General features: G+C 46.1%; 3 protein-coding genes across 4 annotated transcripts in view; 2 read left to right on the plus strand and 1 right to left on the minus strand.

Annotated features, from left to right (window-relative positions):
* The window catches only part of LOC119399948 (E3 ubiquitin ligase RNF157-like), a 79374-nt gene extending 68733 nt beyond the window's left edge, over positions 1-10641 (plus strand). For both annotated transcript variants that reach the window (XM_049417902.1, XM_037666855.2), the window contains exons 13-15: positions 2958-3129; positions 5257-5600; positions 6039-10641. In XM_049417902.1, the coding sequence (XP_049273859.1) occupies positions 2958-3129; positions 5257-5600; positions 6039-6254 (732 nt within the window). In that variant the 3' untranslated portion in view covers positions 6255-10641. The remainder of the gene's footprint in view (positions 1-2957; positions 3130-5256; positions 5601-6038) is intronic.
* Positions 10642-11569: 928 nt separating this feature from the next.
* On the minus strand, positions 11570-12240 carry LOC119399949 (COMM domain-containing protein 3). The gene has a single exon (XM_037666856.2). It carries the CDS (start codon positions 12216-12218, stop codon positions 11640-11642), a length of 579 nt encoding a protein of 192 aa, XP_037522784.1. The 5' UTR covers positions 12219-12240; the 3' UTR covers positions 11570-11639.
* Positions 12241-14322: 2082 nt separating this feature from the next.
* LOC119399950 (cyclic AMP-dependent transcription factor ATF-4) lies at positions 14323-20543 on the plus strand. Its single transcript, XM_037666857.2, has 3 exons — positions 14323-14505; positions 17705-17917; positions 18721-20543. Exons 2-3 carry the CDS (start codon positions 17827-17829, stop codon positions 19890-19892), a joined length of 1263 nt encoding a protein of 420 aa, XP_037522785.1. The 5' UTR covers positions 14323-14505; positions 17705-17826; the 3' UTR covers positions 19893-20543.
* The last annotated feature ends 3316 nt before the right edge of the window (positions 20544-23859 follow it).

The following is a 23859-nucleotide window of genomic DNA, read 5'->3' on the forward strand; positions in this document are numbered from 1 at the left end:
GAATCTAACGCGCACCCTTTTTCCAGAAAAACGAGTCCAAAAATCGCATGCGCGTTAGAATCGAGTACCGAAAAAAAAAAAAAGAAACTCGGTTATCGTATTGCCATCGACATTTCAAAATGGCCGCCTCCTACACGCCTTGGCCATTTCTGCCATTTTTTCATTTCGTACGTGTGCTGAGGAGATTGTCATCCCGTTCTGCGTTCGCATTGACGGGTTGGAAGTGCCGACTCCAAATATTCGACGAGTGTACCACAATGCCGCATTTAAAAGAATAGTTATTACATGTGCAGAGAGATGGACGGAAATCGGGCCGCATTGCGGTCGTTTGGATATAGTTCGGAGTTCCCGAAACGTGCGTGCGAGACTGGCGTAAACAGAAGCAGAAGATTTTTTACAGCAAAGTTTCACGAAAAGGTTTCAGTGGACCAAAGCAGGGCCGGTCTCCCGAAATCGAAGAGTGTTGACAGCGACAAGGAGTTGTCCGACAGCGACGAGGACTGATCCATTACACGACTTGTATCGTTGCCGTAGTGGTGACAGTTTTAGCGGCAAGGCCCGCTTTTTGACTTTGTGTTTTACTTTTTTGAAACTTCAGTTCTTTAAAACCCAAATACTTGTTCTGAATGTGCGAAGTTTGACTCCTACGGACTTTTTTTGTTCTTTTCTCTCACGAAAAATAGGTGCGCGTTACAATCAATGTATTAATTTTTTTTTTTTTTTTTGGTCGTGGAAAACGGGTGCGCGTTACAATCGAGGGCGCGGTAGAATCGAGTAAATACGGTACGTAAGGTGGTTGATATTGCCATACAGTTACCGTATTTACTCGAATCTAACGCGCACCTTTTTTCCGGAAAAACGAGTCCAAAAATCGCATGCGCGTTAGAATCGAGTACCGAAAAAAAAAAAGAAACTCGGTTATCGTATTGCCATCGACATTTCAAAATGGCCGCCTCCTACGATTTCTGCCATTTTTTCAGTTCGTACGTGTGCTGAGGAGATTGTCATCCCGTTCTGCGTTCGCATAGACGGCATGGAAGTGCCGACTCCAAATACTCGACTGAGTGTACCACGATGCCGCATTTAAAAGAATAGTTATTACATGTGCAGAGAGACGGACGGAAATCGGGCCGCATCGCGGTCGTTCGGATATAGTTCGGAGTTCCCGAAACGTGCGTGCGAGACTGGCGCAAACAGAAGCAGATTTTTTACAGCAAAGCTTCACGAAAAGGTTTCAGTGGACCAAAGCAGGGCCGGTTTCCTGAAATCGAAGAACGTTGACAGCGATAAGGAGTTGTCCGACAGCGACGAGGACTGATCCATTACACGACTCGTATCGCCGCCGTAGTGGTGACAGTTTTAGCGGCAAGGCCCGCTTTTTGACTTTGTGTTTTACTTTTTTGAAACTTTAGTTCTTTAAAACCCAAATGCTTGTTCTTCTGAATGTGCGAAGTTTGACTCCTACGGACTTTTTTTGTTCTTTTCTCTCACTAAAAATGGGTGCGCGTTACAATCGATGTATTACTTTTTTTTTTTTTTTGGTCGCGGAAAATGGGTGCGCGTTATCAATCGAGGGCGCGGTAGAATCGAGTAAATACGGTATATGTTTGTGTCACTGCCTTTAGGTTGAAAACTTGAATGTCGGGGCAAATTTTAGCAGAGATCCTTACAGCGACACTAAGCCAAACGTAATATTTTAGACAGAAATGACAAGTTAATTTACCTGTCCTCTATTTAAATTAGCAGAGAGAAAATATACTTCAGAAACTAACTTTCACAGCTCCCTTATGGAGGTGAATTCCAGGTGCACTGTAGTTCTGTGGGCGCAGCTTAAATTCAAAATTTTTTTTCTTTAGTTGTTACCGACATAGCTCTCTTTTTCATACGTGCTCGCTGCTACGATTTCACTATACCGCTTTCACTCCAATACCACACAAAAAAGAGGGGGAAAAAAGCAAAACAAAAAACTAACTGCAAGCCATGCATGGAAGCTAACTTTCTCCACCAATTGACGCATTTTCTTTTTTCTTTTAAATCTATGATCAGCAATAAAATATACTGTTTTATGGGTACATCTCCTGTCCAGTAGGCTTCCTCGTAGTGCAAATAAAAGACTGGACAAATGTAGGCACATATGGACTCCCAGGGCGTTATACTTCCAACAACTGTTCATTTTCGGAAACCAGTGGCGCGTTTCTGTATGTGTTCTTAAAACGGATCGAGGCGGTCCGTTCTATCCAGCTGCACACGAATGGTCAGTGTGAACCGTGAGAGACGTGTGAAGGCCCTACATTGACCAATTGCGTGCGGCTGCATAGAACTGACCGCCTCCGTCCGTTTTAAGAACTTGTACGAAATTGCGCCACAGTGTACACTTATGCACTCACTTCGCAAGTTGCAGCCACGCGATCATGGCGAACAAAGCGAAAACGTGCAGCGATAAGTCTCAAGGCAATGCGCAGAGATTCTAGCTCTTTGTCCGACAGTGCCGCCGACAGCTTGCTGATAACATGTACTTCCGGGCACAGCAATCTGTTCAGTTTCTATTATAAGTCTTGTTAGTTCACATTTGCTACTGTCTGTTATTTGTTGGTGCCACCTGCTTTGTTCACCATGATCACATGGCTGTGGCTCGTGAGGCGAGTGCGTAAGTGTACCCTGGTATCCGAAAATAAACCACTGTTTGGAGTTAGCGCCCTGTGTGTTCATGTGTGCCTACATTTGTCCCGTCTTTTATTTGTGCTACGAGGAAGCCTACTGAACACGTGTTTGCCTAATGTGCAGATTTCATAGCAGATTAATAAACAAATCAGTAATCTGGGCACATTTTTTCTTCAGTGATTCGGGATCTAAAAGTGTTAAACCAGCTTTGCAAAGTGACCTTAGTTTTGGAAACGCGATCCTGTGTGCTGCTGTCGATGTCACACGTGGTGAATGCGCTGCCATCTGCAACGCAGGCTCGTGAGGCGGAAGCGGCCGAGACGCGCTCGCTGCTCGAAGGGAACGGAGCGGGCGATTCGCGAAGCCAGGCGGCGACTTCTCCGTCGGCGCACGGAAAGGTGTCCGCATCGACGCCCCACTCGCTGCATCTCTGCCAGGCGAGGCCGGACAAAGAAAACAAGGCCACAGGTGAGCATGGGAAAACAAGGTGAAACGCCGTTATGGAATTCCTCGAATCCTTGGTGAACCTCTTGTTGAATTCGTCATCACCATTTTGTCAGTGTTTTTTCGCTTTTTACTAGGGGTGTGCGAATATTCGAAATTTCGAATATTTTTCTAATAGTGTTTGTTATTCGGGTTCGATTCGCACTTGAATTTTACTATTCGAACTTCCTAAAAACAAATACAGTCTACGTCCGATTGAAAGTGACCCCTTCAGATTTTCAAGATGCTTCACCTCATTACATTCTCGTATTGCGGCAAAGCTGCCTTTCAAGCTACGTTACAGTCGAACTTAGCCAAGACCCAGTCACTGTCCGATTGGAAGTGGTTCCTAGATTTTCAATATGCTTCACCGCCTCACACCCCTGTATTGAGGCAAAGCTGCCTTTCAAGCTCTGCTACGGTCGCAAATGTACTTACTCAAGAAGACGCTATTTCCAACATGGAGGTGAAAGATGTGGCAGAGTTGGGGGCTCAATTAATGCTGTATTGGACCTGAAATTTGGGCAGAAAGTCCAAAAAATCGGACGCCGAAGCTTTTTAGCATCCAAAGTTTCAGATGTTCTTATATATCGACGTCTATGAGGCAGATTTGGAACTCCGTACTTGAAGGGAGCACACCCTTGTCCGCCACATCAGTTGGGCTTCCACAGAAGTTGAAAGAGGAGGAGAGACTGAGGAAATGGCATCTTTGCCTGTCACGTGTAAAGTGTTGTTGGCAACACTTTGGTTGTACCAAATCATGTACATAAATACAATTCGGCCTCTACATTGCCTCATTCTTGATAAGACAACTATGAAACGCTTAGGAATCCTACCGAGGCGAAAACAGCGCGTACAGACGAGTACGATCAGACACAAGAAAAACCCACTGGCTAACTGCTTTGAGTGTCCTGTCAAGCCTTGCTTCTTTTGCTGTGCCTCTCTTCGTATTGGTTTTTTTGTTGATACGTGCTATTTATTTTCGTGGCGTATGAGCAATAAACTTCAGTTGTTAGTCAGCGCCTGTGTCTGTGCTTTTTCTTGTGTCTGTTTGTACTCGTCTGTACAGCGCTGTTTTCGCATCGGTATGAACAACCAACTAGCTCGAAACGTGTTATTCTAGGAATCCTAACTTTTTTTCTGCAATTTCACTTCGAAGTATTCGAAAATATTATAGAAATATTGGAGAAATATTCGAAAAATATTCGATTCGCACTCACACTTCAGTATTCGAATTCGCTTCGCACCCAAAATTTTGCTATTTGCACAGCTCTACTTTTTACTACTTGTATAACTGTACGCCTTCTTAGAACTGACATTACTTTTTATAGCCTGCTTGTAATATGTATAGTCATTATCTTGCACACATTAACTTCTTTACACTTAATTATTGTGTATTCAGAGCAAATGTGCAAAAGTCGTTGTGCATCAAATTTCATATGCAGAAAAGTTGCGGGAAATTATTACAGCATTACAAGATGATGCTGCTTTCCCACATGTTGATCGTAGTGTACAGGTTAGGGTGATGTCAGCTTTCTTTCAGCATGTGTCATAATAGCACTCGTAGTAAGAGCTGCGACAAGATAGCAGGAACAGACAAAGCCTAAAGTTTTCACAAATGCAGTTCTGTGCAATTCCACAGAACTCATCTGCGAAGCAGAAAATTGTTTGTACACTGAAACAACAGTATAAAAAACACAGATATAACTAATTATTACTTATAAAGAAGTAATTGAATATTCTTGTCATAGATACAGTGTTGCGAATGTAACGAATTTTTTTTCGTGTCAGGTTGTGGCTTCTGTATAAAAATGAGGTTTGAGTGCACTCTACTCAACAATGACAAAGTGTTAAGGAAAGTGGCACTAATGGGCCACTACTGTAGATGATTGACTTGCTTTTAATTTGAAGTCACATTGGCAACTCTGGCCACTAATAGCTGCATTTAATTAGATTTAGATGCTTTATTTTTCTAGTATTACACCAAGAAAGGTACAGAAGCCAAACATATAACAATACGTGACAGAGGCCTCCGCAGTGCATCGTTGTTTTCTTTCTGAGAAATAAACACTTGAAGGGCGAGTCCTCAGATATTCATGGCGTGCCACGCAGACACTTCTCCTGGAGCCGAGGACTCCGACTACTACACCCCTGAGGACCCAGCTGTGCAGGAAGGCTGCGCTCACTTTCTGGTCGACCAAGGGACCGACACCAGCCTGGATACACCGCTAGCCGAGACACCCGGTGCTGAGAGTTCTTCGGGAACCGTTGTGCCGACGCTATCGAGCGGCAGTGGCAGTGCCAAGAACTCGCCGGATGCCATGGCACTGCGCCGGCGGCGAGTCTTCGATGACCGGTGCTCACCCGTGCACGAGGAGGACCGCCCCATTGAGCTGGTGGAAGTCAAGAAGGCCACCACGCCGCTGGCGCCCACTGCAGGAACGACGACGTTCGAGGCAAGCGTGGCCAGTTGCTTTAGGCATTGGACAGGATTCAGCAAGTAGTATCACCATACAACGTTGAGGCCATAAATATACGGCATTGGCACTAAACTGTTTGGCATCTTGTTCTGAAGGAACAAGTGGTACAGTACAGAGAAGTGAAAACATACAAGGCATGCATTTATTTAGACTTCTTTATAGTAAGCCAACTAGCCAAATTATACAATCAGCATGCCAACGTAACATGTTGCGGAATCGATTCACCAATCCAAGATGTCAAGCAAGTAATGTGAGTGAGTCGATCAGTGAATCAGTCAGCCTTGCCTGAATAAGCACGTTAAATCACGAAGACCACTGCTTAAGAGCACCAGTGCAAAAATGTCATACTGCCGGTACATGTTTAGAGCAGCATTGTTCTTTGGGCTTACTGATTTGTTGTTTTTGTTTGTCCAGGCACGCACCCAAACGACGTCGCCGTCTCGTGCCCAGGCCAGCGGCAGCGTCGGACACGTCGAGACCAGCGTCTCCCTACCGGGCACCCCCGCGAGCAATGCCAGCAATCGCAGTAGTGGCGACAGCTGCAGCAGCGGTTCGAGCACGCGGCTGCTGCTATCTGTACGGCATGCCTCTCAGCCTCCCAGCAAAACTAGTGGTGGCAGTGTGGACTGATAGCCTCATGAAGAAAGCAAAAACAAAAAAATAGTACGTAAGATCAAAAAGAAAGCTGTGGCTTACGAAGAAACATGAAAAAAAAAAGGAAAACTTCGACGTTCCAATGAGAGGGCAAGCCGGCTTCGAGTGGTTCAGATTGCTGGAGGAAAACACCGTCGTGTCTGCAGGTTGCCAGATCGCCAACGCTTGCCATTGCCAAGAAATACCAGTAGTCCCCGCACCAACCTGCTGCGATTGGGGACCATCAGCTTTGACGCTTATTATTCGTGCTTCGTGCCACAGATCGCTAAGCCTATTTAGGCTTAGCGGAAGAAAATTGCAGACGTGAAATTCGGGCCATCGAAAAGGAGGGCGAGGCTTGATGGCTTGGTTACACCGGAATGCACGCTCTTTCTGTGAAGCATGCTCTGGAAAAGGGCGTGGCTCTATACGTTCAGTGCAGTCGGCGTTGCTTTTGGGTGTTACGTTTAATCACAGCTGCCACTAGGTGAAGGGAAGGTTCAGTATGAGGTGGGGGAGTGTACGACTGTCTTCTGACGGAGCGGCCGAGGCAAGAAGCACAGCGAAGTCTTCTTGCATGCTTCCTAGTTGTTCTCGGCTACAAGTCAATTGGGACCATTACGGACAGCTGTTAACTGGACTACGACTGTCCTCGGTGAAAGGCGTATAGCCAGTCTTTCTACTTGGAATGTCCAGAAAAGTATTTCCTAAGTGATTTTGTTTGTTAGTGACATGTGAATATTTCAAGTGGTGATCTGAAACTGATTGCAGCCTGGAATCACATCACAACGTTACACACTGTGTTCAAACAGCCTAGTCTGCAAAGCAGACATATCGATATAGAGCCGTGCGTCTTGTCCAACTTACCGTGCCCTCAAAGCGTTAATACATAACCAGCTGCATAGTGGTATAGTATTTATCTCATTCAAGTTTAGAAGCTGGCTCTGAACATCTCGAGCGCTTCACATGCATTAAGCTTTACAGGAAGTGAAACGAAATGATTTAATTCATACTTCTTTATACACAACATAACGAGCAAGTGTTGATTAGAGATGTTGGTTCTTTTACCGAAAGGAAAAAAAAAAGTATTGGGGTTTTTAGAATTTGCTCAGCCCAAAGTGGCTTTGGGTAACCAAAGTGCCACACCTCACATTGATCCTTTTTTTTTTTCGGTTTGGTTTCTTTTTTAGAGGTGGTTTTAATACCCTAACCTTGGGTATGTGTAACCCAAGACTTGGGTTGGCTTGCAATCTTAAGGTTAGTGCAAAGATTCATGGGTCGATAGCTGATAAACAGTGAGATCTTAGGCAGCTGAACCATGATATTCGCTCAACTTTAACCTGGGACTATGTGCTGGTGTTTTACAGGGATAAATCATGCCACACAGAGTTATGTTATGACCTCTTATCGTGACAGTGACTTGGTTTCTCAATTGCTAGCATTCTTGTCATCACTGTCGCTTCTCGAATCTCTTTTTATGTTAGCCCGTACACTATGAGGTATACTACCTTAAAGATAAAATGGCCATTCCATGCTGCTGTGACAAGAGCGTCGTGTATCTACCCCAGAATTCCACCTCTGCATGTTTGGCAGCTTGACAGACAGTTTAAGTTTTTGCATTAAGCATTTGCCTTAATGAGGTGCTTAAAGCAAACACTAAGGTGAAGGACTTTTACAGTTATGTCAGCTTCATTACCAGTTACAGTCAAACCTGGTCATGAACTGACTGGCTTGTGAGCTGAGTACAGTGAAACCTCGGTGATACGAATCTCACGGGACCACCAAAAATATTCGTATCATCCGAAATTCGTATCACCAGAAAGCATGGAAAATTAGCATGCGGCAAATGAAGGCTGGCGTACATTTTCATTTATTGTTTTTCAGGGCTGCAGCAACGTCAGGATCAAACAACGCTGAGTGATTGTCAGTTAAGTTTTTAGATGTCGGCAATCATACCAGCACTTGTAGATATACGGCCCGTACGCGCGTGTATTTATAATGAACCAGGTGCGTTGTGACCCGCGACAGCAGTAACCCCTTCCAAATTTTACTATGTTTTTTTTTTTTTTTCATGACACCGGAATACTGCAGCGAAAGTAACGAAAGAAGTGCTTTGACGCGATGGATCAAGGCCACAAAATTACAGAAACGCGGTCCCGTGTTATGATTTTGTCATTGCGGAGGTGTTGGGGATGTTTTTGGGAGATTTACGGCCGTACCCGCACAAGTGCAACCTCAACGGTTGCGCATGTTGACGTTGTGAGACCTGAATCTTTCGCCAAGACCGTACTCGCCTTCTTTCGGTCCTCGTCCACCGTTCATAGGATGTCTGATGCACGAGGCAGGCACGTGTAAACACAGTACGACAGCAGCCCGCGTCGACGCGTTAGAAAAAAAATCATGGTGCTAATGTCCTTTTGTAATCTAAACGCGAAGGCACATAAGAGCCTCAAAGATTCGCGCACACAATCTCGGAGGCCGTGACGCGTGTCTGAAGGTTTATTCTGGCCGTAAGAAAAGTTTTTTCTCACACCGTGATTCTGACGATTTGGTGGTGTGGCGCGCATGCCCACGCTTGCGTTCCCGCACTCGCACGTGCTTGGCGCATCTTCCGCGACAGCGTGGACAGCACCTCTTCGTACCTGGGCAGCAGCGTACGTTCGTATCAAACGTCGCTGGGTGAAAATTGGTTCGCAACAACCGTACTCCATTACATTGCAGACCAATGGGCCTTGGCCGGGACCAGTGAAAAATTTGTATCACCCCGAAATTCGTATGAGCTGTCATCGTATCACCGAGGTTTTACTGTATATATAAAAATTAAGTACATATACGTAAACTCGCAACGAATTGAATCGCACTCTTGAGTGCATTTGTCATACACACGCCAATTCGTTATCTCTGGTGAAAGAAAAGAAGCCACGAAGAAATCCGCTTATTGACGGCAAAGCTACGCACAGTTGGCAAGAGTTTTTGCCTGCACCTTAAAGCGTTCCCAGTCTCCAAGAATGGTATTCATGACATGTGAAGTTGAGTAGACGACCTCTGGTCTGCTTCCTTCAGATGGCAACACAGTACCGGCATAACACACACACACACTGCAAAAGTACAGTCATGTGCAGTATGAAAGAGAACGCTGAAATTATCTTCAAAAGGCCATAGTGGCTAAACACATTTGCTAAGCACAAAAGTTTTCATAACGCTAAATGTTTCAAGCGTAAATGCACCTCTTGCAAACAGATGTGGAAGATTTGTGTGTGCACATCACTAGTAATCGCTGAAGCATGAATCCCGTGTTCTCTTTCATATGGTTCACGACAGTACACTAAAACGTTGCGCCATGTGGCTTCACATTTGGTAGTGTCTGGCAGCGCATGCCTTTGAAGTGTAGTGATTTGGGCTGGTTGTACCACTTGAACATTACGAATGCCTCGAGTTCAGTTCTTTCAAGAGAGTTGTCTTTTGTGCTGGTCTGAAAGTCTCGCATGTTCAATGTAGATTAGATTTCTTTGTGTTCATTATACCTGTGTTCAACTGCGGGCTTTGCGTTGCGTTCAAGACTCGAAAGACGCCATTGGTGGCCAGCAAAGTGCGAAGTCAAGAGCTCGTACGGTGCTTGTATTCTGTTGATATTTGGGCGGTGGCCTTGCGTTTTCCGCGCCAGTCTGCTGTCGTCTTTTTGCGATAGCGAGTTTCTGACGGACTGCGTCAAAAATGTGGCTCTAAAGCAGCATGCAAGTTTTTTTAGATGTGTAATATATTACAGGATATATATATTCCTTGTTTGCTTCTAGTATCTCTTTAATATTAATTTCCTTTTGGATCTGCAAGACATACGCAGTGGGTGTTCACAATAATTGCTGTGTGAATGCAAGTACTCTGCAGATGCTTTTTAAACATACACAGAGTGTGCCTCTAGGAGACTGTTTTAATTTTGTGTGTTGTAGACGGAGAAATTAATTAAGAGTTTGCTTTCATTACCTCGATGCATTAGCTACTCGGTGTGCTCCGAAGTTTTAGCCTTATAAGCTAACCATTTAGGCTTTGGTAAGTCATCATCTAGACGTTAAGTTGTGGAGCGGTTTTTTGAGGGGCATTGTAGAACGCTGCCCGAAAGGTTAAACAAGTGTTCATGTAACGCCACCAAATCTACAAATGTGTGGTTGTGCACAACGGTTTTGAGGGTTCTGCTGAGCTCTGCAGAAGTATTTCGACAAGTGTACGCAGCGCAGCGGTACTTTGGACTGATGGACCACCGCAGTGATAAGAGCAGAGGACATAAGTGTTTTTCCGGACTGTGCTTCAATGTCTCGCTGCTTGAGGACTGCGCTGTTTTACGTTGTCAAAAGTTGTACAAAATTAAAGTGTTTTCAGTCGCTTGTGATATTCCTGTCTTGATGCAAGCTTTTCTTCATGTTTTAAGTCATTTTTTGTTTTGCCACACACCTTTGGACTTTTGAAAGAGAATTTGTGTAGATGTTGACCTGGTCGGATCGATGCGTCTCGTCACTAAATTTGTACATTCTGAGCTGTAATCTTTATTGTCTAGACAAGACGGCCTTTAGTCGTAAAAGTCGGATCGCTTGGCATACCACAGATAACAACTTGTTATGCATGACCGTGAGAAATGGTGTGGTTACATTAGGTAGGCAACTTTCAACACTGCGGTCAATTCGAATAAGTGGAGCAGCTTTCCATTTTGACAAGGCCAATCCTTGGTAGTGGCTAGTGGGTATGGGCCATGTGTACAATGGACCACAACACTGCGCTTTTGATCGCGATCGTATTTCTCCATCGTGATTGACATCCTTTCGTAAGCTTGCATAGAGGCACTAGTCATGATCAAAAAATTCGATCCTGATAGAAAGTGATTGTTCAATGCTTGTGATTCCTAATGGGGCGCATAATGCAACGCTTGGAGGTCACGTTACGCTGAGGCAAATGCAGCGAGCCCCCTAAAAAACTTGCAGGGTCCCTGAGACGACTCGAAGACGAATGCAATCTTCATTTTCTTCTCAGCTGATGTACCGAACCTCCGCCGGAATCTTTCTGCACCTATCGTGGTTTCGCACTGCCTCCGTGATCGGCCAACCTTTAATCAAGCAACGTCATACGATAGCATCGTCGCTTGTTGTCGTTCCTCTCACCGTCTTCGTCTTTTGTTAGCGGTCAAGATGTAAAGCAGTCATATGATGACGTCAAAGTTTTTGCAATCTGTGACGTCATCACGTGATGATTTTTTTGCATAATTCGTATTTCCCGGTCAATTTTCACGTTTGACGAGGCATCTTTCGCCTTAGAAACGGGCGCAGTTCGCTAGGCAAATTTTATTTACAATGAGTATTTACAAAGAACAGGAAAACGGTCTTCTAGTACAGCTTTTCAAGAACCGCCCCCCTGGGCCTTGTTTTCAACGCACTTTGCCGCGTCTCGAAGACTGTGTAGGAGGTCCTGCATCTGCGCCATGTTGCACGAGAAGGAGACTGGACTCTCCGACGAAGTCGTCTTGAGGTTGATGTGAAACACGGGCTCACCGATGCGCTCGAGGTGGTTGCTCTTGACGCGATAGTCGACGCTCCAGTCGACTCCAACGACGTGAGGCGGCCGGCGCCCGATTCGACTCAACTCGACGCGCACGAGCTGCCTGTTGGCCGCGTACTTGCGGATGAGGGCGTCCGCGCGGGCTCCCGTCAATCCGTACTCTTCGAGTCGCAACGCGAACTGCGAATCGTCTAGGTTGAAGCGAGCACTTTCGAGCACCAGCGCTATCAGGCCGGCGCCGCCATCTTTGAAGGCGTCGTCTGCTGTCGACTCGTCGTCGCCGCCATCTGCTCCAGGATCGCCGTCGGCAGTAACCACTTTGAAGACTTTGTCGAGGAGTTTGGCGTAATCCGCGTCGCTCACTTTGCGGGGATCGGCGGCTTTAGCGATGCCGTTGACGAACGCTTCGGCGAGCTCCATTGCCTCCGTCCGTACGTTCGTCAGGCGGACGTTTTTGAGACGTGAGAATAATGCTTCGGCTAAATTCACGGATTGGACGTCGATATGGGAGACGTAGATTTTTGCCGTGATCCGTCCGATGCTTTCATTTTAGGTAGCATTAATTTATTTTGTTCACAACTCCTACGAGATCGACTGAGGAGGATGAACGCTGTTGTAGCGGTCAGCCAACATCATTGCTGGTGTCACGCCACTAATTATGTTAGTTGAGTTCCGTAAGAAAATCCTCGCTAACATCACATCCTGTTGAAGAAACTGGGTGGTGGAGGGAAGACAAGGCATTTAAACTAACAAAACGTACCACGGCCGAAAAGGAATGATAAGCATAATGGCAGTACCGAAAACAGCAGCAAACGTAGTCGTTATGTACAGTTTGGATGTTCGAAAGCTCCCGTGAGAGAGCAAATTTGAACTTGGCGCGCAATAATCGTTCGTGTGACGTCATTTTTGCGAGCATGCGACGTCATGGAGGTCGCGTGAAGTCTATGGCGTGAAGAGATTGCGACGAAAGTGAGGAGGGCGCACATTTATGCGCAAACACGGACCGACGCAGGACCAAGTTTGATATTTACATACCCTGAAGTCCCATTGCATGAGGTGTGCAACGTGCATTTGTACCCAAGAGGCGATCGAGAGCTGAGCGTAGATAATCCGACGAAAAAATTCAGCGAGTAATGTCCGGAGGAGTGGTCATAAAATGAAGTCAGGCATGTTGTGAGTACTTGAGATCTACATATTGACTTCACTGTATGGTAATTTTAATGTACTCGACATTTTCGTTTGGCTTGGAATGAATTTGCATGAAACAACCCGATGGATATGTATTCGATGAGAAAGAATAAAACAGAACGTAAATTTAGAATTGTGCAAGAATTTTTTGGGCTGGGTAATTTATAATTTTTGAAAGAGCACTCGCGACACCTAATACATACATAATACATAAATATGTGTGTCCGTAATTCGTGCAATAACAATATATTAGGCAAACACACGACGAAGAGGCTACTGAAGGGGTTTTTATAGCTTCACTACTTCCTCAATCTAAACAAACGACACACTCATTTGATACTACTAACAAACAACATTTATTGCTTGTGCACGCATTGCAAGTACATTTTTTATTTCTATTTTTGAACCGAAACAGTGAAAGTGAATCTTAACATGGCGGCTGCCATGCTTTCCACCAATGATAGATGGCGGATAACATGTGCCTTGATTGCGCAAAACAGTCTGCAATCGAGCAGCGAGACGTATATCTGGAGAACACAAACCGTTCCTTTAGCGCGTTACGTGCCCAAGTTGTCTTTCATTGCAAAAATCCTGCGCATTACCTCTTCACAGCAAGCCGCATCGTTCATTGCAGCTGCCCCAGCCTGCACCGATATTTAGTCTAGCAACGTAAGTAAAAAACATGGCGGAAGGCCGCTCATTTCTCCACATCATGCACGTTGCACGTTGTATCAGCACTCCAGTGATGACGGGCGACATGAGCGCGATGGTGCGGAAGGCGCCCGAAACTGACATGAAACGGGAACGTTGCGGCGCAAAGACGGCAAAAGATGCTACTTCAGTCACCTGAGTTACTTTATTTCTGATATTTTGCGGCATTTCTCGAATTCGCTTGTCGTATTAGGAGGTAGCCGCGGGACTTTGAACTTGGCGCGGTGTAGAGCCGTGTCCCATCAACGATTTAGCGGACGTGATTATTTTCTGGTTCCGCTTCATTTCATGTTCAGCGCGCATTGCTTGCGCACACGCCAACGTGCGATTTACATTAGTTCCGAGTAAACCGCTCAGATTTCGCGTTTTCATTGTAAACGCGACGGCTGATGCAATGCCCGCGACACCGCATATGCGAACACGTTTGTGCAGGTTCGCTTCGGCCTCATCACCGCCATGTTGGCCCACGCTCCGCGAAAGAAAATATACCTCCCTTACAAGTCTCGTCACTCGCTCAAAATGAGCTGCAATCAAGCGTACACGTTTTACAGAGCACAAAAAACGTAATTTAGCGGGGTAATTAACGACTAAGTTTGTCCTTGACCTTCGCGACTACTTTGGGGAAGGGGAGGGGGGGTGCGAGAAATATATCGTGATGAGCCGGACTACTTTTTCATTCGCCCTCATGTCACGGACACAGTTAGATCGACATTTTTCCGCTCTGTGGGTACCGCCAGTGTGATGGAATAGTTTGCGGCCTAACGGCTTTGCACCGTAAGGTGCCCGCACCTTCAATCATCAAAATGGAGTAAGTATGCCCATTTATGGTCTCGGTCACGTGAATATATGTCGCGCCGTCGGAGTGCGGAGAGATAACGCGTTTCCGTGTTTGAGCGCCGGTCATCATTGTTTGCATTGTTAGGTACTACCGCGTGACCCATTCCGCTGGGCTAGACAGTTTTGGTTTCGTGTCATCTTCTAGTATTAGTAGTCTTCGATCGACTTCGAAGTCGTGATAGCGAAGCGATGACGCGTGGAGTTCGCATGGTCGTATTACGGACTGTTGCATAATGACCGCTTACGCAGAAATCATTCATTAAACGTCCTTGCTTTGCTCAAGGACACACGACCTGCGGACTTCTAAGAAGCCATAGTTGCCGCCGTATGCGCGAATGATGATCCCGGAAACGTGGGTTCGTTTACCCTGTACTCCAATATATAGGGCAGACGTGACGTCACGATGACGTCATCTGGGGGACCCGAAACCTGACCAAACTGCTGCCCGTTGCGGAGTGCGCCGCGACGATTGTTTTGCACTCCCGAAGGCCGATTGCATTCCACGAATGCAAAGCGATCTGTCATTCAACGTTCTGGTTTCCAGTCCGAAGCGCGCCTTCTGTTTTCCTTATCACGCCTTATTGTGCGTCTTCTATTGATGATGAATTGGTGAATGAATTAAAACTTTTATCTGGCGATGAATGGGTTTGCCAAATAATGGCTCAGCGCAAGTGCGTGGTTACTGATAAGATTCCGTTGAAACAATAGCAACCAATGTGCCGAGAAATCGCCGATATCAGCGCCAGCCAACGTTCAACCGAGTTTCGCCTTTTGCTGAGACTGGTACGCCGCGGACAAATAGCTGCTATTGTGAGAGATGGAATAGTGGAAAGTTCAGAAACCACTACTGACTTAGATAATGTATGCGGAGGAGGCAGGCTGCAGCAGGTTTCGTTTGCCTCTTGACCTTTGCCGTTTGAGTAGGAGAATTCACTGCGCCTTTCCAAGAAGCGTTTGAAAGACAGATTGCGAACTTCTAATTGAAACAGAGCTATTAAATGCCAATTAGAGCGCGCGTGAGAAGATAGCGCGATCCTGGCTAGCGATGGGCCAATTGCGCATGCGCAGAAACCATTCGCGCTGTGACTGAGATGGTGGGGTAGGGGAGTCAAGGAAAAAAAATTGTTTGTTTGTTTGTTAAGCACTTTGAACCTAAATTTACCCAGCCCCAATGATGCATGAAATTGAAATGCTGTGCCGACATATTTCCGGACTTCATGCTGTGTTCATAATCGCAAATACTGTTCTTTTTTTTTTGTAATTTGGGCCCACGGTAAAGCCGTGAATGAGGTAAAACGAATTATTTGCTAGATCTCTACAAACAATGATTTAGCTTGCAGATATTTTTTTATTTTCGTGTCAAGTGCTCCTGAATAAATTTAATAACCAGAAAGTTATTAAAATGCCTCTTATTAATTGGCATTTAGAGCATATCCAATGGGACGTGCAAGTCGGCAGGGTGTTATTTGCGCGTGCAAGTCACTACTGCGATTGCTTGTTGGCATGTTCTTCATAGTCCATAAAAATTGCTTTTAAACATGCGAGCTACCACCAAAGCAGTGGTGTTGTCTTCCAGCACATTGTTGTTACAGTGGCTACGCAGCTTTGACCCTGTACAGCTGAGAATGTGGTTGCTAGTTCCCCTGTCACATTCCAATAAAGGTGTAATGCGAAAAAATGTGTATACTGACACTATTTTGGGGGCATCTGCTAAAGATATGCCTGGTCACCAGAAGTAATCCCAAGCGAGCTAGCTTTTCACAGCAACCTTCGTTCAACAAATGCTTTCTCTTCGTATCAATCATCAAGTTTTCTAAGTCGTCACCTGCAACTGCAGTTATTCAAAAGCTTGACTGTATTTGGCGTTATCTAATAAAGAGGATGGAATAACATTTGCCTTGATGCTTAGTGATCGTGATTAGTGGCAAGTGTGGGAGCAAACAACATTTGTCTTGATGGTTGCTATAATTAGAAGTGTGGGAGCAGCCAGGCATGCTCAATCATGGTTGCACTTCGTTTCACATTGATCAGTACTTTGTTTCCTTTTGATTTGCGCAAGGCAGGACTAAGAACAGTCAAGAGTGGCTTAATGAAATGCCTTTCCCCCATTGTTTCAAGGTACTGGCACTAAAATAGTAGTACTTCACAAATACACTGCCTATGTTACAAGTTTCAATGCTCCCGCATATCGCTTTGTTCTTGCAAGTCCTGTTGCATAGCTAAATGCAGAAGGAAACACCCTGAAAGTATTTGAGATTTAGATGTGCCCTGGTTGAACACATGCAGTTGCAAGGGGCCGTGAAAAATGGTTTGGCTCACCAGAAAGCCGATCGCAAAACCAGGCTGCAAAGTTCAGGAAGCAGTCACACTAAAGCCATCGCTGTCCCTCCCACAGAGAATTTGCATGAATGCACCATTCAGTAGCTCTGAATAACGGGCTGTATAGCTTGCATAAAGACGAAACCGAATACTTGTAACAGTTATCTTTCACGTATACCCCCATGCATGCCGGATTGATAGGTTTGCCTATTGCCTGGGCATGCGCAGATAAATTTTCATGCCTTGGTTACTTTCTGCCGTTGTGCGCCATTGCAGTAATTAGTCGACGTTTGTGGTGTCGTGACTCTTTCTTGTGTTGTGTCCGTGTTTGCACGCCCAGTCTTTTAGAATCAATAGTTCTTCCTCATTTTTGTGATGTCAGGCACCTCTTGAGAGTTTCATATAGTTTACTTTCCCATCCATACACATTTGTTTCGCAAGTTTTAGATCAGAAACCTAAACATCCTGGTAAATTGTGTCAGAAATTCTGACATCGCTGCTCCGCCAATTGTAGTTATTAGGTAGTGACGACAAACTTTGAACTCTTGATATGGATAGTATCTACATCACCCAAGAAAAAGTACTTGTGGTTCTAGTGGAAACCAGCTAGCATGACTGTCCACATGTAGGGGCTCCTGATGCTGGGCTCCTGATGGCTTAGCCTTTCATTTGATGCAAGTGAAAATTTTCATGTCAGTACCCCTTCAAGGTTTGCTGCATTAGCAGCAGTGTTACATTGGCATACCTCTAAACTTGGGCGATCACAGAATGGAATCCTGCTAGAAGCTTGGTTCGCCACGATGGTTTCAGAGAACCCAACCTTAACGGGCTCCCGATGCTTTGTCTCGCAGGTTTTCAGGCTTTTACGCCTCTTCGCCTGCCCGCGCATCAGCAAGACTAAACCTTGTGGACCATTCTCATCAGACCAGTACGTCAACCTATTCATCCAAATCGGTAGCCCCAAACGCCAAGCATGGACGCCAATTGGGACCTCGATTCGCTTGCGGAGCTTTGCTGCTCCAAGCTTATCCAAGATGGTGGGCTGTACGCATTTGAAGATGCAGGTATGACTTTACCTCGTGCTCGGCATTGAGCAATGTTTCTGAGAAATCGTATCTTATTGGTGTGTTCTACCAGTGCTTGGCTACGTGGTGGAACCGCTTATGAGGTCAACCAAAGAAACGTGAAACTAAACTTTAGCATGACTCATTTTTTTTTTTTTAGAGAATGCTACTGTGGTTTCGTAAGCTGTATCACCCTGACTTTGTGCAGACTGCTTTGGTAACAGTGTATGAGCACAAAACAGCTTCATTGGCTGGCCTAACAACCTTCGAAGCTATGTTGGAGTGCTAAATAATGATAGGCCAAGTGTGCCATATGAAACGTAGACAAAAGAATTGCACTGAAATAGAATTTGTTAGGCATGACCAAAATTTAGAGATGAAACGGTGTCATAGAATGCTTGGAATGTTCTAGTTAGCTATTGAGATGAAGCATATCTTGTGAAGATCAGCTTGCAACATCAGTGACAACCTTAGTACATTCTAATTACCAATGTGTAGAGTGATAATTTCCATAGTGAATTTGGTACTTACCTTTGCTGCTTACACGCCGAAACTTCTGGTTTCTGTTGTACTTTACTATGTATATTCATTTTTGTTAGTGTTGCGCTACTTGTTTTACTTTGTTGTTCGTGCTGTTTTTGCAAATGTGGAGTAGCAACATGGCCCATGTTTGGTTCTATTAAATCATTTTTCCTCCTTCCTATTGCAGTTTGCAATGGGAGCCTAGGGATATCAATGGATTCATTTTTGTGTGTCTGCTTTGATAGCTAGAAGCTTACGATTTCTCTAACCCGTGCTTGCAGGCAACCTAGACTGGCTGGACGAAAAGGTGGACTTGTCCGCCTGGACCCAGCTGGACTTCCCTGATGACCTGACCCCAGTGATGTTGGAGGCCAGTGACTTCCAGGCGGCCGTCCAACCTGATCAGTCCAGCAACTGCAGCACGGCCCCCAAAGCCGGCGGCTATTGGGAGAGCCAAGCTGCGTCCCCCTATTCTCCCGAATTCCTCTCCCCTCCCCTTTCGCCGACTCACTCTCCCCCGACGCCCACCGCAGTTGTCCCAAACGTCGACATCTTCATCAACTTCGATGGCCACCACCTTCACAACGGCGGAGCGAGCATTCCAGGCCGTGCCGAGGACATCGACGCAGCTTCGAGTTCCCTTTCACCTCCGTCGACCCCGTCGCACTCGGGCGTCCCGCCCGCGTCAACGGTCATAGAAGTTCCGTACACCATTGCATCGGCTCCGGCTTCGCCGTCTTACTTCGCAGCCTACAACATTTCTACCGGTTCCCCGGTCGCGATTTCGGAGACCTTCGTTGCGACTTGCGCATCCCCTGTCCCGTCGGTGGAAGAAGAGATACTCGGTAACATCAAATCTGAGCCATCATCGCCGACCAGTCAGGTTGAGTGTCCGATCGAGTGCATCGTATCCGTCGGCTCCCCGGTTACGAGCACTTGCCCGAGTTTCCCGGGCGTCGACAACGCCGACCTTCTTTCCCCAGTCGAGCCAAGCTCACCAGAAAGCTGCGTCACGGCGCCTTCACCTGGCCCCGAACTGTTCGCCGAGAGCCTCTCGCCACGTGCGAGTGCAGACCATGAAGACGATGGCCGTGTCGACGATCCCATGGACGCCGACTTCACACCCGAAGCCAACGGGTCCGATTCGGAGTCTTCGCTCGACTCCGTGGCCGAGGAGCCGCCTCGCAAGAGGAAGCGGGTGGTCAAGCGACGGCCCCGGGCGAAGGCGGATGTGAGCAACCGCAAAGAAAGGAAGCGCCTCCAGAACAAGGACGCCGCGACGCGGTACCGACAGAAAAAGAAGCAAGAGGTGGGCAAGGTCGAGGAAGAGCTCGAAAAGCTCACTGCAACGAATGTCAGCCTCCAGTCGGAGGCGCAACGCATCACCAATGAAATTTCTTATCTCAAGGGCCTGATGCGAGAGCTCTTCAGAGCAAAGGGGCTCATCAAGTAGAGCTGTGCGCACTTCGAAATCTGCACATGAAGTGCGTTTATTTAAAAAATGCTCGCCGAGATGTCTCTTTTGGCACGAACACCACCAACGTAAGACGGCAGGTGGCAGCAAAGGTCTCGCACAGTATAGGCTAATTTCTGCTGGTTGCAGCTGACCACACTAATGCAGCTGCTAGTTGCGTTCGGTCAAGGCGCTGGAATCGGAAGCTTGTCTGAAGAACTAACTCGAGTGTTAACGTTACTACTTTGCGACCAATTGGAAATCGGTGACGATTAATGAAAAGCTGAATAAAATGAAATTGAAATTATTACATTGTATGTGGCAGCTCCTATGGAAATTTAGCGTGGTCACTGTCACGCTAATGTAAATTGGTGGCTGCTCTCTGCAGTTGTTGTATTTTGTAGCTGATCAGTTGTGCTTGTAATGCACAAGCTCTTGTCACAGCTTTCCAAATGTGTATTTTTTGGCTTTGACGTGGTAGATGACGAAGTTGTACGTTTGTGTTTCGGCTGTTGGGCACCGTATGACTTTCTTTGTTTACATACACCCATGATGTACTCGACATATTATTTTACACATCTCATCCCTGTCTTTTTTTCTTCTTTTTCTCAGGATGTCATATTTATGTACCAACCATGTTATGTGCGTGTTGTATGCACAAGTAAAAAAAGAATAAAGGCATGCACTCGAATATGTGCTCAATCTTTCTTTATGAGACTCCTTGCATTATTAAGCATGTACCCTACCCAAGTTTAGCTGCAGTTGTGAAAAGAAAAATTTTTCACAAGACATTCAGAGGTATGCACTTGGGGGCGTCCAAAACAATAACTGCTCATTTGTTAGAATTTTTTTGTTCACTTTTAACATGGCGGTTTGTACATTCTTGGTAGGCTACCCTTCAAAACAATAATTAAATGGGGTTCCGTGTATATGCAGGGGCAGCAAGAAAGCTTAAGTACTTCAGAACTTTGGTATCTACTAGTAGTTTCCAGCGACACCATCACATTCGGCAAATTCTACTGTGGATGCTCATCAGATTCCACCACATTGTCAGATTTCGTAATGGCGGCATTTTAAGCCAATCGAAGAGGTCGTAGCAGCCCTGTGGGCCAATCAGAGTTGTCCAATGGCACAATTTAACAAGTGTTCAGAATAAGATGGCGAGATGGGCTAGTTGGTGAACATTCATGTTTAATGCAAAAGCTTTTAAGCGCACAAAAAACGAGGACCGAAGAACTTGATGGGGCAAGCGCGGTCCTGTCAAGTTCTTAGTTCTTCGGTCCTTGTTTTTCGTGCACTTTAAAGCTTTAGCTTTAAAGGTGAGTGTTCAGAAAGGCACCACTCCTTATTGCCATGTTCTGCTGCTGCCATATCCGCTTAACATGACCAAGAAATATGACATGGCGGAGTTCGATGTTGGACTTTCTTTGTTTACTGTCAAATTTCGTAATGGCTGCATTTTAAGCCAATCGTGGAGGTAGCAGTCCTCTGGGTCAATCAGGGTTGACCAATGGCGCAATTTGACAACGTCCAGAATAACCACATGGCACGCAAAGGCACGCCTTGCGGAAGAAGGGAACCGCCTCGATTTCGACACCATTTCTAACCGGACAATAACGAACAGGACGCGAAGTAAGCCAGTTAATTAAAATAGTGTGAAGTTACCTACTGCACGCAAACTCGTGTATCTTTTCTTTTTTTGGCAGATCTGCAGTAGGCAACATGTCATGCATGAAACAGGCAAGAAAACTGCGCCTAAGCACCCACAAATAACCAACCTGTTCCAATTAAGCTTTTCAACACTAAAGACCTTGTATAGACCCTTTTCATAAATACGCCACCTGACGGTGGGCTTTTCGTCAGTTTCGCTTCGCAAAGGAGCGTGGGATAGCCAGCGCCATCGTGAGGGCATGGAAAGCGAGCCGTCAAATGCGTGAGTGCTGTGATGTTTGTGTTGGCGGCTAGTTCTCCGTGTCATCCGCTGAAATCTCACCGTTTGCGTGCTTGAACGAGCTCTTAGTATTCTCCGTTGGTCTTTCTGAGATGCTTCCGATGCACAATGAGCAACATTATGTACCCTTCAACGGGTTGGAGGAGCAGTTTCGCTCGACTGCCGCGGGTGCGGGACCATGACCACAGCCAACTCGCGTGCGCGCCGGGACCAGGAAAAAAAAGGCTCGCCGAAGCTACAAACTTCTCACCGAAGGAAAGGAGGACGTCGCTGTCGTGGAACTATGCGACAGCAACCGGTGAAATTCCTGCAGGTCTGCCGCAAGCCACACCACGCAACTATTTTCCGGACGCCACGCGTTGGGTATATTTGTTGAGACAATTAAAACAACACTCTGACCACGATTAAAAGCAAATAAAACCACGACGTTTCGGCCCCCGTACAGGAGCCTTGTTCACAAGTGAAAAATGACTGTGTGAGCGGTCCGGTTATGTATGTTATTAAATGTGACGTAAGCAACGTGTGTAGGCGTGTGGAAAGTTTCCGTCAGTTCGATTGAGTGTGTGCGCTGTTGTCTGGATCGTGATAGATTCGAGATGAAGCCGAGATGACCAGTTCTTTTCTCTATATGTATATTTGTATGCAGTGGCGTAGCAAGGGGGGGGGCACCGGGCCTGTACCCCCCCCCCCCCCCCGATTTTTTTTTTGCCACGGCACACAGAGCACAAAATAACACTCGACAACATCTGCCTGCCCGGCCCCCACACTTCAGATCAAGGAGGTGCCCCACCCCCCCCAAAAAAAAAATTCCGTCTACGCCCCTATTTGTATGTACTAAGAAATGTTGACACGTGGCTTACGATATGCGAGTACTGTCGCTACTAAATGAACGGTACGCAACTTCATTTTTATTTTTCTGGCTGGCCTTAGAACCCTCGCAGTATTTCTGCACAAGCACTCTATCGCAATTCACCGCATGCAGCCACTTAAAAGCAAGGCTGCACATGGCGCTGTGAAATAAGCACGTCCGTTTCTGTAGCCGGTTACAAAACGGCGTCCTTCCGCACGTCTGTTTGACATCATGTACGGAGAGAGAGCACGTGCGTTTGTTATTCAAGTTTTACCGCGTACCTTATCGCTGTTCTCGTCGTGATATCCTCGATGGTGGCACATGGGAACGCAGCACGTCTGCACCATTGCAGCACGCCGTCTCTACGAAAAATGATGACAGTTCGCGATTTGGCGGTGCTGAAATGTCACGCACTGGCACGTTGCCGAAGCCTGCGTCGTCTGCTGCGGTGCCCTCACAATGGCGGCGGACTGTAGTTTGCGAGCGCGGCGCTAGGGGCGCCCTTTTTCGAAAAGGGTCTATAGCGAAAACATAACATCGGCAAGTTTAGCGAGCTACGTTCATTCCCCTGGCAACAACATCGCCAATACGGATCCAATCCAATCCATAGCATCGTCGTCTCACAATTGAATTTTTCGAAAGCATTGTAGTACAGTCACAGTGTACTGAAATGTGCTAGCTTGTTCGTTCAAGTGATTTTCAAAAGCGCAAATCTTGCACGGGACAAGAAGACAGAACACAGAGAACAAGCGATAAACTTTAGAAGGTATCCGTTGCCCACTTTGGCATCTTAGAACCCTGCCTTCACCGTAGCCGTTTGTTGTGCTGCATAGGCTAAAATAATATAAACTAAACGGGAGGTTATGCTGGTAAAGTGCATGTTCTCATAGCCTCCTGGAATACAAGCGGCTGTGGTTTTCCAGGCACGTATGGCAATACTTACTTTTACACTACATTCCCCCTTCTCCAGGCAACTTGGCGAATGGGAATAAATATCACAACTTTGAAACTAAACGTTTCGGATTCGTTTAATTTTTTGTTGCTGCATTTACAATTAAATAAACAAAATGTTACTTAATTGCACGTTTCTTTGTACTTTATGTCCTGTTTGCGTCACGTTGTGCAAGCAATCACCATTGTGTACACGTCACGCCTACGTCACATTC

This window comes from Rhipicephalus sanguineus, chromosome 7 (genome assembly GCF_013339695.2).
Source record: "Rhipicephalus sanguineus isolate Rsan-2018 chromosome 7, BIME_Rsan_1.4, whole genome shotgun sequence".
NCBI classification, from domain to species: domain Eukaryota; kingdom Metazoa; phylum Arthropoda; class Arachnida; order Ixodida; family Ixodidae; genus Rhipicephalus; species Rhipicephalus sanguineus.

Excerpts from the sequence above, each read along its gene's own strand:
- LOC119399949 (XM_037666856.2), bottom strand. The coding sequence starts at position 12,218 with ATGGAGCTCGCCGAAGCGTTCGTCAACGGCATCGCTAAAGCCGCCGAT.
- LOC119399950 (XM_037666857.2), top strand. The coding sequence starts at position 17,827 with ATGGACGCCAATTGGGACCTCGATTCGCTTGCGGAGCTTTGCTGCTCC. Across the intron at positions 17,918-18,720 it reads GTACGCATTTGAAGATGCAG|GCAACCTAGACTGGCTGGAC; the intron begins GTATGACTTTAC and ends CCGTGCTTGCAG.